The sequence below is a fragment of the Anopheles stephensi genome, chromosome 3 (genome assembly GCF_013141755.1).
Source record: "Anopheles stephensi strain Indian chromosome 3, UCI_ANSTEP_V1.0, whole genome shotgun sequence".
NCBI lineage: Eukaryota > Metazoa > Arthropoda > Insecta > Diptera > Culicidae > Anopheles > Anopheles stephensi.
This window is the reverse complement of record NC_050203.1, coordinates 13,766,068-13,781,069: the sequence shown is the minus strand read 5'-3', so window position 1 is coordinate 13,781,069 and position 15,002 is coordinate 13,766,068. Positions and strand designations below refer to the sequence as shown.

General features: G+C 43.6%; 1 protein-coding gene across 4 annotated transcripts in view; it reads right to left on the bottom strand.

Annotated features, from left to right (window-relative positions):
* The window catches only part of LOC118514338 (gamma-1-syntrophin), a 56,951-nt gene that overhangs the window by 25,435 nt on the left and 16,514 nt on the right, over positions 1-15,002 (bottom strand). For 2 of the 4 annotated variants that reach the window (XM_036061150.1, XM_036061151.1), the window contains exon 1: positions 2,855-2,985. The exons of the other annotated variants lie outside the window; for them this stretch is intronic. In XM_036061150.1, the coding sequence (XP_035917043.1) occupies positions 2,855-2,983 (129 nt within the window). In that variant the 5' untranslated portion in view covers positions 2,984-2,985. Of the gene's footprint in view, positions 1-2,854; positions 2,986-15,002 lie in introns of those variants that run through there. 4 annotated transcript variants of the gene reach the window in all.

Sequence of the window (15,002 nt, the reverse complement as noted above, 5' to 3'; positions counted from 1 at the left end):
TCAAGCAGCAATCGAAGCAACATGACAGCAACACACACACATAACACACTTGGGAAGCCTGAAGCAAGCCAAGCCGTGGAAAAGCAGTCCAGAGTAAAGCGGATCAGTTTGACCTCCCTTACTATCTCTCTCTCTCTCTCGTTCGTGGTACCAAATGTTCTGCAGGGCTTCTGGAGCAACGTGCGTACAATGTTGTTGATTTCATAAAATTTAAAACCCACTTCCCCATGGGGAGGAAGGACACCGAGAGGGAGGACCCTGAGATCGAGGCCACATCAACGTACTAATCGGCTCAGCCAGCGGTCGATCGTTTGAATGGTGTACAAATTGTGCAAACAGATGGACACAGCTGTTGTTTTTCCTTTGGCTTGTGCTGGCTGGCTGGCTAACGCTTCTCCTTCATCTCGTATGGATATGGAGTAGCGCGTTTGGTTGGAGTATGTTAACAAAATTTAATTTGACGATACAATCAGCGGCATTGATTCATGCGTTGCGTTTTCTTGGTATCTGTCGCTAGCGTTTAAGGTAACATAAGATTTGGTGAGTTTTGAAGCATTAGTCATAAGATTTATGGTCTTGTCGGTATATTCTTTTTTGTACAAATGTTAACTGATGATTCATTGGAGTACTGGTTAAGGAGTGTGATTTTGTACTTGGTGTTGTGTCCAAATTATTAATCATAGTTTAAAGCTTTAATTTGTTTGCTTTACCCAGTCAAACAGCATTACTTAAAAAATCGTTGTACAAAATAATAAACTTTTTCGATCTATTTTGTCGTTACGATAAAATTAAGCGAGAGAGTCAAGGGAGAAATGAGAAAGATTCGATAGAGAACCGAGAGATAAATGATAAATAATCGAGAAGAATTCGCGATAAACGAGAGAGAATGGAGAGGGAGAGAAACTAGAGAAAAATGAGAGTCTTGCATGAGAAATCAGAGAGAATCATGGGAGTATTGAGAGAAAATCGTGAGTGAAATGAGAGAGAAAAGGGAACAAACCAAGGGATAAATGAGAGAAAATCGAGAGCGAATCGAGAGAGAAATGAGAGAGAAACGATAGAGAAATTAGAAAGAAGCCGAGAGAGAATCGACAGATAAATGAGAGCTCATTTTCGGGTTTCTTCCGATTTTTTCTCGATTCTCCATTTTTCTCTCTCTATTCTCTTTCGATTTTATCTCGATTTTCCCTTGATTCTCTTTCATTTCTCTCTCATTACTCTCATTACGCATATTTCTAATTTTCTGCCGTTTCTCTCTCATTTATCTCTCATTTTTCTCTCCATTTGCTCCAGATGCTCTCTCATTTCTTTCTCATTGCTCTCGCATATTTCTCTCATTACTCTCCCGTTTCTCTCTCAATTAACTATCATTTCTCTTTCATTTCTCTCTCAATTTGCTTTCATTTCTCTCTCCATTCTCTCTTAATTTATATCTCTCTCGATTATTTTTACTCTCTTTCTCTCATTTCTATCTTTACAACAAAACAGATCGAAAAAATGTAATATTTTGGACATAACAACGATTTTTTACATCAAACTAACGTATAGATCTACGAGCGCAGTGCCAATTTGACATTTGAATAAAACGGATCAAACCCATCAAAACACGATGAGAGAAACCCTTCATTTTCAATTCTAAAGTTCACTATCTTCGTGCAACAATCCAAATACTTTCCGCCCATCAAACACTGCTGTACCTTACCCCCCTCAGCACAGACAAAACACAATGAGCAGCTATGATTATCATCACAATTTGTATGCTAATAACAGCCCGAACAGTCGAATGCCCTTCTGTCGATTCCACAACCCGATTCTCCCGAGTGCACTCGTTGAGCTAATATGTTAAATATCTTTCACTTTTCATTCATCGTACGAGAATGTTTATCGCGCACATCCATCCAAAATGCCTGTCGTTTTCTTTTTTGCTGTTCAATTGATCGTTTACGTGAAAACGATTTCAATTTACATTTAAGACAACGCGGGTACATACGGGCGCTCTGCAAGGGCAAACCTACGGATCGGTACTTAACATATGCTGAACAAAGCGATCAAGTGTGAGCGATCGGTGGGGAACAAAAGGTAGGAAAAGCAGAAGGGAAAACCCGACACAAACACGCCTCGTCATCGATCGATCGTGCAAGCTGGTCAAACACTGAGGGAGTGGAGTCTTATTTTGCGGCTACTGCACCGAGTCTCTTCAGCCGAGCCAATAATCATCAGACAGATCGACCGAGGGTGGTGCATACAAAGAAAGAGAGAGAGAGAGAAAGATACAAGTGAGATGCACTTTTGCATCCGATAGTAAACATATGCGCCGCGATGTAACAACGGAAGCATCGGTACCACGCCATCGGGTCATGTGTGTGCTTATGCTCCATATCATAAAAGTCAAGTTTTCATCCCCCTTTTGCTGCTGCTTGTTCACCCGGAAGAAAGTGCTGAGTGTTGACGGGCCGGTAAAAAAAAAAAAAACGGTGGTGAGAAAATTCGAGCAGAAGCACACCATGTATCACCAGCATTTTGACTTCGATGCACGCCTTGTTATCTTTCTCAGTTCATCTTTTTCTTCACCCGTTTTTCTTTCGCCCATCCGAGACCACTTGACACCCGGACGGGTTCGTGATACGTTTACTTTAATTCATCAAAAAACGCGGATAAAGAGACACTTCAGGCGAGTCAAGGCGAATGGAATACGCAGGCAAACGAATGAATGAATGAACCAAAAGTTGAAAGAGGAATGCAACACAGACGCTGCATGATGATTGAAGCTCGGGCGAGCGAAAGAAAGTACGATGCCGAGAGCGCAACATAATTCCAACCCCCATTCACAGAGGGGAATATTTACATAACCTACCGTAAGTTGAAAAGCAAGCAGGAAGGACGGCTGCCTGTGCGTGTCAGTATCTGTCCGCTTCTCCAATGTTCCCGGAGTTCCTCTTCCAGCAACTTCACAAGGATGTTGATTGATGCCGAAAGTGTGCATGATTAATATGATTAAAAGCATACATATCTGGAGCGCGTTGTGAGGTTTTGTGAGGGCTTTTCCCCGTTTTTCCTTTCCCCTACTTCACCCGAAACAACCGATCAATCAAACGCATTTGATGAGCTTTGGTACCGTCACAATGTTGAAGTTATGTGAGGCCTAGTCGATAGTTGGGTTTGTGTGTGTGTGGGTTTCCTTGAAATCTCGGAAAGAACATCTCAGATCATATTGAAGTCAACCTATTCCTTATCGAATTCCGATAAAGCTTTAAAATCCGAGGAGGAGCTGCTCGAGATGCTCCTGTCGGTGAATTAAAATAAGGCTCCAACGCACGTTTGAAAAGCTTGGAAAGGCAAAATGGAGTCTGGCGAGAGGTACGAGGCCCAACGACGAAATGAAGGCTTCAAATTTGATGGAACTTGCCGAAATTGAAAAGCGGACACGGTTTTAAGCTTCCAATTCGAAGTTCATTAGCAGATGGGAGGTTGTTACTGTAGCGACCACCGAGCACAGTTATCGACGTCGTTTAGCAATTCCAATGATGTTCAAATATTGATTTTGGGTGCGAATGAAAAAGGCTTATTCCATTAGTCTTGAACCCCAAATTATTGAAGCCTTTGTTAATGGAGAGCTGTTTTTTTCTGAGCATTTCTTGATGAGTTCTTTAGGACGCATTTAATTTCACCGCTAAATGGACCAAGAAGCAGCTTCTATTTTAAGTCAAAATTAATATTCATGAATGAGGGTTCTCATGCATAATACAACCGATCCTCTTGGTCTTGGTTAATTGGTGTAAATTACCGAATTAAATGGGACGAGCATTGGACATGACTCTCGAAATGTGCACTTGAAGCTGTCGAGCTGAAGAAGGCTCTTGCCATAGAAATCCCACCCAAGACATCTGAGACGTGGGAAGGTGACGTGATCGCTCTCAACTTCGTGCAGTAATATAAACGACACTCGAGGGGGAATCGCTACCACAAGATCGCTACCGGTTTTAACCTCACACACGGTTTTGAGTGGACGCCATACGCTGCTACCCGGTGCGCTACAATGTATTACATTGGACGCATCTCTCCAAGGGGCCAATATCTGTACGGAAGAAAAACGCGTACGCCTACGTCGGAGATGGTTTGGAACTGGAGCACTGCAATCAATCTCATCTCGTCCGGGGAAGACGCCGAATGGGTGGGATTTATCGATTTGCTGCGGTTTATGCGTACCCGTACCGGAAGAACATTCCATCGTCTCCGTAAGCCGAGGTGACATGGGCAGGAGGATAACAAGAAGGCCTAGACAACCCCGCGGACCATGATTGATTGCCGACATGCATGCGCCTCCATCATTGCATTTCATCGACAACCGTGGTGTGGTCTGGCGTGTGTGGGTTTTCCTTGCTTTCTTTTTCTTTGTTGTACGCAAATGGGATTAAATTAACATCAAAATATGACTATCGGCTCAAGACGTTCCGATTGAGCGATGAGGGAGTTGTGGCGATGGTGGTGCTCAACGATCAATTCAAGACCCACCGCCTGTCTCACAAGATTCTCGCTCTACGAGTGCATCGGTTGGGGCGATGAATGAATAATGAGCTCCCGGAGGAGACTGGGGGATTAAGATGCATTCGAACGGACGGACGTATGTGTGATCATATTTCAACGAGCGAGACACCGTAACTCGTGGAGATTACTTTCAATGTACACCGTCCGTCATCCCTTTTTTGGGTGGCCACAACGGGCCGCGATCCGAAAATCCGAGGGCATTTCAATGATCTGTTCGATGGGCTATCTCGGGTTGCATGAGTTACGAAGTCGGTCGGCTCGGTGGCCCTTCGGGGGTTGTCCGATTATCGGCTCGAGCGCGCGCCCATGAACACCGTCGATGCCTCCCAAAATGGGGAGGCTTATCTCGTTTATCGGATCTCGTCACTTCATATCGGTCAGGAACTCGCCACCGTCGGAGCGAATCTCCTTTAAGTTCCGAGCTGTTAATGCTGCACCCTACGTCTCCAGACTCGACTGTCAAGAGCTGAGCGGACCCCGGTTTTTTTTTAAATATGCAAATAGTAGAAAGGGCTCGTTAGTTGTGCGACTTGAGACAAAGGCACACAAAATTGAAAAATAAGATTCCAATTCGACACCCATAAACAAGCCATTTCGGAGGAACATTAAGCGTAATCGGAACCACGTAATGGAGGTGAGCTGTGTTTGATGTTGCCACGTTCTGTGATGCTTCTTTCGGAAAAGATGAGCTAAGCTCATCTTTGCTGTGGGTTGTGTCGTCTTTGCATTATCTAATCGTATTATGGGAAATGGCGCCTGATGCCTGACGATGTCTGGTTCCCGAGTCCGTTGGATTCACCCATCATTATCAAACCTTGAATTATGTTCGTTGGGATGGCGACTTTTTTGTGTGTGTGTGTGTATGGCATAATTAGAAAGATCAACAACAACGAAAGCTCGAACTGACATACATATTTCATTTTTGACACAACCGCACGAAAAAGTTTCCCGGAGATGACAGGCGCCTGTGAATGTAACGCCGGCAGCCATTTGGCGATGTCATTCCATTGCAGCTAACAATGTGACTTGGTGGGGTGGTGTCGGGCTCTCGCCTGCTCATCAGCGACAAATTTGGATTCGTTTGCATCTTTAGACTTTATCTTTTGCTGGGAAATGATAAATTGTATTTAGGTGTTGGGTAAAGTTGTGCGCGGGTTTGGTAAGGTTTTTGATGTGTTTTGCAAGTCATAGAAAATAATTACTCTGATTCGTGGTAAAATCAGTGGCGAGTTTTATATAATTAATTGTTTTCTAATGTAATTAATCCATCAAATCATCAATAAATCCACCATATAAATTTGAAATTTAAATTGTAGAAAATGCTGATAGAAGTTCTTAAATTGTTCTCAAAGATGTTGCTGAAAAATTTGCCCAAAATACCTCAAAAAGCTTATTTTTATCTCTTTAAATATTGGATTCTTTAAGGGGCGTCCCGGAAGCCTAAGCTATAGCGGCGCCGGTCCTCACACTCTATAGGCTCAAGAGATCTGGGCTTGTCATTAATGGCTTCCTTGACTTACTTGACCCATTTCGGGGTTGTTAGTCGTTTGTCCTACCTCAGTTCTGGAGACATTCAGGATAGGATGTATATATAGAAGAAGTATCTGTGATTAAATTAATCCTGAACATTCTTTCAGGCTTCTTGAAGTTCCTTATCATTCAGCTTATAAAGCAGACGGCACTGATAAGTTGAATAATTTAAGACTTTGCTGTGGATAGCAAAACAAAAGTCTTGCTTCACCAAAAACCCAAGTTTTTGCAAGGAAAAGCACAAGAACCTACATACACACCCAAACATTCGTTACTGCAGAAAAAAAACCTCAAACAAACGGCGCAGCGAACGGAAATACATAAACGTGCTTCGTTTTGCCCTCAGCTTTCCGGCCACCACAGAACACCGACCACCCAACGAATGTTTTAATATTTTACATTTTCTCTCGCTGAAATCTCTCGTCCCTTTGCCGATGTCACGCGTGCAGAATATCTCGTCCAAAATCCGGTAGGCGGTTGTGATGTACCAATGCCGCTCAGAAAAAAAGATGAAAAACTTCTTTCTTTCCCAACGACGAATGTTTGGAGCAATTGCAAAAAGGATGTTGTTTTCTCCATAACTGGGGCTGTTATCCTGAAGCCCCGAAGACTGACAGACAGTCGGACTGAAGTCAAATTAAACAATTTTTCTCCAACCATTTCACCTGCCACGAATCTTCACTTCTGCTTCTGGCGGTTATTTCCCAATTCGAACATATCCGCTAATGAGAAAAAATAACAACTCTGAATGAGCTCTCGAGGGAGGACTGTGGATTGATTTTTGGTGTTAGAATTCGATCAAAGACTTGCCTTAATTTTGGGAGCGGAAAGTTCGTTATCGAGTTTGCGAGAGTGGGCCGAGTTCGACCAGAAAGGCAAAAAATCGGGAGGACCTTTCTCCCCCCTGTGGAGTGCGTGTCGCTTGTGCGAGGATAATGGATGAGAAGGTTAGGGATGGAAAATGGTGGACAGCAAGCAACAGGGAAGTCACGAGACATAGCGGAGGTACAATACACTTTCCCGACTAGGTAGAGATAGAAGGGGGAAAAATACAACGACAAGTTGTTAGGAAAGGTCAGCCACACGAGGAGTGTTCTGACATTAAGTAAATTGGGTGGGAAGTTGATTCAAGTTGTTGCACAGTTGATCGGGCACCATCAGAGCAGTGCCAGGCAGCCCATAATTTAGCACAGAGCACACACACACACATTCACACACACACACACACACCGAGCGGCGACAGTCAACCGAACGAACGTAATGAAGAGATCAAAGTAAGTAAGATCAAGATAAGTGAGTGTGTCACGTTGAGAAGGGAAACCCCGTATTAAGCAGTGCTCCAACATGGGCTAATGGAGGGCAGCGATGAAGATCGGGGAACGTCTGAATAAAAATTAAAATCAAGACTTTTAAATCAGTTTTTTGCAGAAGCATTGCTTCTCACCAAACCTTGGACGCAAAGAGGCGAAGATTCCTTCACCACAAGAATCCAAACGCCATTTCATTTCGGCCAAAAACCGATAAGCTGCAACTGTCAAAAAAGATTGTGTGTTATCTGTAAACTGTTCTTAAAAAGTTGTTTTCCCCAAACGATGATTGGTGGAAAAAAGGGAAAAAGTTCACCAGATTCGAGTAGCTTTCCAGCATGAATGAATCTCCAACATGTTTCTTTTCCTTTCGGGAAAGCCAAACCCGGCAAAGGGAGAACCAAACTTTCCAACACAGTTGGTGGCCCGGAAAAAAGGATGATAAAGTTCAAGCTTTAGGATTATCACTTAGCGGAACAGGTGGTTTGGCAGGTCCCGCTGGGGGTGATGAGTGGTAATAATCATAAAATAGTCTCGACGCACACCAAAACCTACTCTAGCGTCACTCATTGCTGGGTTTCTGCATCGGCTTGCTCATCATGCCATAGATACAGGACCTTTGAAACATAATCACCAGCGAAGCACCCGTGTGTGGGTTGATGCATGTTAGCTAAACATTAGATGAAAGTTCGCCGGTGGTTAGCTTACGGGGTGAAAAGTTTTGCATGTACTCTAGTGCTTGAAGCACGTATCGGTCTACGCACGGAGGCAAGAAAGTTTCAGTCAAGCAAGAAAGGCTTTATGCGTCTTAAAACACACATTTGCAGGTAAATTGGATGAGTGGCACCATCTTTTGCTTTTGGTTCTGTAGCCGGACCAATGTTGGAGGGGTTTTGTTAAGCTAAACAGCATACAAAAGTTCTCGTTTCGTTCGTAGTTGAATTATTGGATGAAGTTGCCGAGAGAGCAAAATGATTGTGATTTTTGTTTTTGTTTCGCTGAAGAAACATCCAGCGGTAAATCACTGGATGTTTTTGAGAACTTTTTTCTAGCTTGCAGGCTTTAGAATAAAAAAATAGCCAAAGGAACAGTGATGCAAATGAGTAGATGAGTCCTCAGGCGGGTTTTCTTGACTTTGAAGTTGTGCCCTACTTAGTGTGCTTTCAGAGTAATTAACAAACACTTGCTTTAGGACATTTATACATCTCTAGCTGAAATAAAAAACTTACACATAATTTTTTTTATAAAAAAATGGAATGAGCATAAAACACAAAGATAAATCTCAGTGAATATCGTAGCAGAAAGTAACTGACTTTTAATGCCCGCTAGAAGGCTTAGGTAGTCATTTACACACATCTGTATGCTTTTAGTTAATGTCAATGTCGATGGCTGAGCTGGCTCGTGTCTGGAGGCATGTTTAACATATGAGAATCGTGTTTACACACCTATGTCGTGGTAATGCAAATTAAGGTGTGCCAATGCATTGAGGTTAAAGAATAAGTGAGTAGTAGCAATGACACACATTATTTAAACCTTGGATAATCACCATTGTAGCGTTCCAGAGCAAAAAGGTAATAGAGGACTAAAATTGCAGTACATTGCATTTAAACCCAAGAAAGTATTTAAATATGGATATTTTGTGGATTTAATTTATAGAAATTTAAATATAATATTGTCTAAATAAAATATTATGCATTACAACAACAAAATGTCTAGGTCTAGAAAAGGTAAATTAATAATAAAAAGATTTAAAAAATTTTTACAAAAAAATAGATTTTAATTTTTTTAATTTAATTTAGTTTTAAATTAAAAAATGTCCAAAATATATAAAAAGAATTTGACGTCTTTGGATTGACAAATTGACTAAAATGCGATAAAAACCTTTTTTACTGTGTCATAGAAGAATAGACTATAAAAAGTGATTGTCATCGTTGAAACTCCTCGAAAACATTATTCGCGAGCAGACAAATGATTTAAAGCTATGCCTCAACCAGGAATTTCCGAGTATTTACCTCAAAAGCAATCATGTTTGCCTCATTTAAACAACGTTCAATAATAATAAAGACGTTTTTCTCAGTATTGTTAGCAATACAATTAACACACTATCACTGTTTTAGCCCGACCCGTTTTGCGGTTATCTTAAACTGACATTCTAATCATATTAGCTCGACCCGCCCCCCAGCTGTAATCCCGCCGCCATTGCAACGAAATTGCTTGCCGAACCACATCACACAGAGGATATTTTTCTAACCAATTAACTTGATTCCATTTGACAACCTTCCAACGGGTATAGTCACGGAGACACCCCACTACCGGTAGCACGGCGTACTGCTGCAGGTGAGCTAAGAGCGGTGAATAGAATGGCCGGACCGAAGAGACAGGGCGTCGTGACTCGAAGCAGATGATTAAATCATCCGCTCGGCTAACCGACAAATGGGTAAGAGACGGCACGGCGGTGTGGATGATTTCCAAGGAAAAAAGAAAGACCGTCCCCAGGTGCCATATCGCTACCAGCCTGCCAGCCAACCCGCCAGGCAGTTGTCAGTTCGTATGGTTCGGTGAGTTGCGAATTGATTTGATCCTGGTGGACGTGAAGAAATGGACTGCTGGTTTTATGAAGTTGTCGAAGCAACACGTCGCGCTGATCGAAGACAAGTGTTCAAGGTGAGGTGCACTCGGGTATTTGCATTTCCATGGAGGAGATTGTGATTTTTTTTTCGCCGAGACATTTCAATTCTTACTAGGTCCTTTCGTGGTGGACTTAGCAATAAGCTTCATTCTGTGCGGGATGGGAATTTGCCGATCGCTAACTTTCTTAGCGTGCCAAGCAGCAACGGGGGAGATAAAAACTAATTCTCTTCTTGCGGAACTCCGGCACTGGGAAAAGGGAATCATCTTTGAACCAGAAAAGAAAGACAGCGAGACGTAATTCATGGAAATGAATTAGATTCCCTGGTGTACAAAGTGTGCTTTCTGTGGAAATGACAGCTAGAGATGAGATTGTACAGGTGAGCCATTTTCCGAACCATGTAGCCTTGAGAAGCAATAATTTTTGTCCAGCCCTTCGTTGGTCGGTTGCGATATTTCATCCCGGGCCGCGTCTGACGCTAAAACTTCGTTTCGCGCCATAATGAGTTCACTTCCGGGTTGAACATTGGATGTCGGGAAAATGCGTTGGAAAAGCCCGGGCAAAAGAGCACCCGAAATGTGATTAATCAAGGTGAAAGGATATTGCCAATTGCGGAACGTTTTCGACGCGCTTGGCGACCATGCTGCGTACCGTAGTTTCGTCCTGAACCTGGCTGCAACAGTTGATGGCAAGCTGTTGGGCGTATTGGGTGAGCGTGTTGGGCACCCATGAAAGAAATGGGCGAAACAACAACACCAAAAAAAAAAGCCAACAAAGGATCAATGGAGATAAAAAATCAATTGCTTTTTGCTCCCGAAGGACGAACATCATAATTTAACGGATCGCTTGTTGTTTGCCACCGGAATCGACGTATTTGCTTCGCACAGGTAAGAGCCACCAACCAAGGTAGGCTTATTTTGGCCCGTTGCCCATCGATTTCCGGTGGGTTTTGAGATGTGTTTGGAGAGGAAGGCTGAAAAAGACCTCCTGAGGACGAGCAAAACAGATGACCTACAACTAGTGCCGGGATTGTCGAAGGTCGTAGAGAGCACCGGGAGCATGGGACGAAAATGGGCAAGAAGGAAGCTTTTTGTTGTTATGCCTGGTGATATGGTAAGGTTTGGGTTCTGGTAGATTGTTTTATGAAACATACGGTGGAGGAAAACCAATCGGTGCTTGGGATAAAATGGCCATCAAGCAATGTTAGACATCTGTTGCGAAAACAAACTCGTAAGCTGGATTGTGGAGCTCCGTCGGAGCATCGGTACTCGATAATTCATTTACCATATTCAAAGTGCTGGTGAGGTTAGACTTCCCAAAAATTTCCTGTTTCTAGATGGGATATGGAGAATTTGGAGAATTTTTGAATTTATTATTACTTTACCTCTACTCCTACCTCCAGCTACTTTAGGAGGCTCTTCAGAGGCTGGACTCATTGTACTTCATCCGATCTCCGTGCAGTTTCGCATGGCTTAGTCTAAATACCGGAATTCTTTTCCTTTCAATTTACATTAGACGGATGGTTTCCTATAACGGAAATTGCCCCCGCCAACACTAAGCCATCCTGTACTCTCTTTTCTGCCTTCCTGCAAACCAAGGACATTCAAATTTCTTTAAGAAGGCTCAGACTCACCACGGGAAAATCGAAACTGCAATCAGCTCACGCACACACAAATACCTTGCCGTGGTGTGTGGCGGCACAGTAGCAACTTTGTTTCAATTTTTAATAACCTTTTTAATCATTTTCGATGCGCCAAGTGCCTGCCAAACCAATACATACTAAACCGGTGCCCTCGGTTTCAAACCCCCAAAGATCGACCCAGCGCACCAACGAAACAATGTTGTACAAGTTTATGCATAATTGGAAAAACTTTACCCTTTTCCAACAACAACCATCTCGTTGCATACATTTGGTGTGTGTGTGTGTGTGTGTGTGTGTTGGTTGCGCAAATCTTTGCCACGTTTCCTTGGTCCACCGTATGGCGGAAGTTTCGGCATGTGTTTAGCTTTCAGCACTCCCCATTGCCAGAAGTGGCATTGCCTGCTCGCAAAAAACACAAGGAAAGGATAACGCAATTTGAGGTGTTATAAAATATTCACACGCAATGTTGGGGTGGCTATGGTGGGAGATCCTTCCCCGGGAATGTGAGAGAACTGTTGGTAAGCGAGTTGATCAATTTTGCTAACAAGGACACGTCCGGACCTCGGCCCGATTTAAATGTGTCTTTATCAAAAGCTTGCTTAAAGCTCGACATGCTTGCGCGGGTGTAGATTCCAGGACTCGGGGATTGGTCGGAAGTCTCGGAGCTACCGTGATCGAACGGAGGGATGATGGAAATTAGCACTTAATTACGTTCTGCTCTGTGCCGAGAATGTACCGGGTATGAAGTTTATGTACCGTGACCTACTTTGAGCTTCCAATGCCGCGAAGGTCCCTCAGCATTCGGAAGGTGTGGCATTGTTGTGCAAGTTATGGTGGATTGTTCTCTTGGGGCCAAAGTTAGGGGTTCTCGTATAGGTCATCATCGTAGGCGTGAGGTGTAAAAAACAAGTGGACCATACTCGTACGTTGTTTAAGATAAAATATGGTGTCGAATAAAGAATCAATTCGGGGACACTTGAAACGAAATTCATCATCACCACTTCTTGCTCACACAAAACAGGTGCTTCTGATGGGTGGTCCTACTTCTCCTAGACGCACACATCGCGTATAAATCACTCAGCAAACAACTCTCACAACTCGTTATGGACATGACCATAAATTAGTGGCTTGGCGGTTGCACCAACTTCCCTCCATCAATTTGCGAACGTCGCAGCGCCACAACCTCCACGGCCGAGTTTATCTGATCTACTGAGGCGTTCGTGGGGTGTCGGAGTCGGATCCCAGGATCACACTCGGCCAGTGTTTCGCGCTAAATTATGTAAGCTCACCCATTTGCTGGTACTGCGCGCGAGTGCCACGAATTTTCGTAGTTGCGTTTATCTTGTTGCTGGCTTATCTGGTGTTTCTGCAGCTCCGGTGCTCCGGGAGCCGGTGGGACGAAGATCTACGTGCTTCAGCGTAGATAGGGTGACGGTGGTGGTACATTATTTTAGCCACCGTCCTATACGGTAGTAAGCAGGTGCATGGTTGTGTTCTACGGCACGTCTAAATCGTACGACAGAAACCTGTACCAACTTGGTTGTGCGTTGGTTTAGATTCATGAGTCTAGTTCGAGAGTCCAATTTCCAGCACCGAAAGGGACCCAGGAACAGCCCAAACAGGCGGAGAGCTATTTTTGGAGATGGAGGTGACAAACAAATAGCTTGTGCCATATATAGGATAAAAATTGCGTTATTTCTCCCCGGAGTGCCAGCGACCTGGGACCACATTTGTCTCCGACCAAAAGCCCCTAGAGAGAGGGGTTTGCTGGAAGGCAGTTCCGTTGCTCGTGACTATCGCAGTGTTTTCGTAGGTCATTACTTTTCTAATGCTATCCCCAGCCCCGGAACACGTGCTTTCTCGGAAGGTTTCAGCGGACTTAAATCGATTGGTCACGTACACAAATGGCTTTCCAACTCTCTTTCACTCTTGTGGAAAGGATTGACAGAGCCAGGGTTGCAACGAAGGAATACGCGCTTTTTGTGGATCGACCTGCACAAGGGGGCCCTGACAAGATGGTGGACAAATTTCGCAACCCTGAAAAGACTAATGCCGACAACGTGTGAAAAAAGTAACACAGACTGTATCGATCGAACTGCGGTATGAATTTTATCGAATTGACAGTCCCATGTGAGGTTTTGATTCTCAGCCTTTTTTTCGTTGTCTCGGATTAGCAAACAATCATCCGATTGGGTTGGTATCGCCTTCACCACAAAGTGACACTCGAAAACGGTTTTATTGCAGGTGTTGATCGAGGGTTTAGCTGTGTTGTCTGGGGGTTTTCTGAAGACGAGGTCCTTTTTATCGCCATAACTTTCAAGGGAGTTTACTTGATGAAGGTTATTCATGAATCTAAGTTTTCTTTTGTTTATAAAGTGAAAAATGGTTTTATTGCGTATGGTACAGCAAAAGGGGGATTGGAAGTCTTCAAAGCCTCCTTTTGGGCTTTGCGAAGGATATGCAAATAACGAAGATCAATAAATCAATACGTATTTCATACAGAACTTCAACCCAATTCGAAGTCTAAGTCATTGAAGAGCATCACTGGATATTGAAGGATGATTTAATGTCTCAAACTTGATATACTCTCTAGCGAGCTCTACCTCTTGGTCTTCTTAAGGTAATCGCATTTTCGCATCAAGAGCTTCAAATATTTGTTTTATCACTAAAAGATAACAACTATTTCCTGTACTCGTATGATCAAGCGGTGTAAAGTTACAGCTCCATTATCTCAAAAACCTTGACAAGCACAAAATATCCCCATAAAGACACTATTACCCGACATCCCAAAAACATTCCTCGCGCCAACTTCATCTCACTCCCGCCACTCGAAATTGATCGATTTTTATCAGATTTGGTTCCACCCAGATAACTTCAACGCCACTTCAACTCCTATTCACGGGGCCCGTACAACACCCAGCATCACCGCAAACACATCACTTACCGAACATAAATAGGGAATGAACGGAACAAAGCAGAACAACAAAACTCAGCTCAACAACAGCTCACTTGACTAAAAGCCTGGCGCGTGACCAGTATCGGTAATCGGCAAATTGGTCGGTATGGCAGGGAACAGATAATTTTATCATCGCCCGGCAAAGCTTTTACTCAGGGCCGCGCATCATCGAACTCACGGCCGGCGGATGGATGGAATTCGATTGCGAGTTGGAATTCGCAGAAAATCGTGCTGAGTACGCGTGACGGGCAATCGCGGGAAGGGGTTTTGCCTGTTTTAATGAATAAATCTGGTTCAGTGTTTACTCTGCTTGCGTTGGTCCTCCGGGCGGACCGGTATCGTCATCCGCGCGCGCTCTGATGCAGGAAAATCCCGCGATTAGTGTTTAACAAA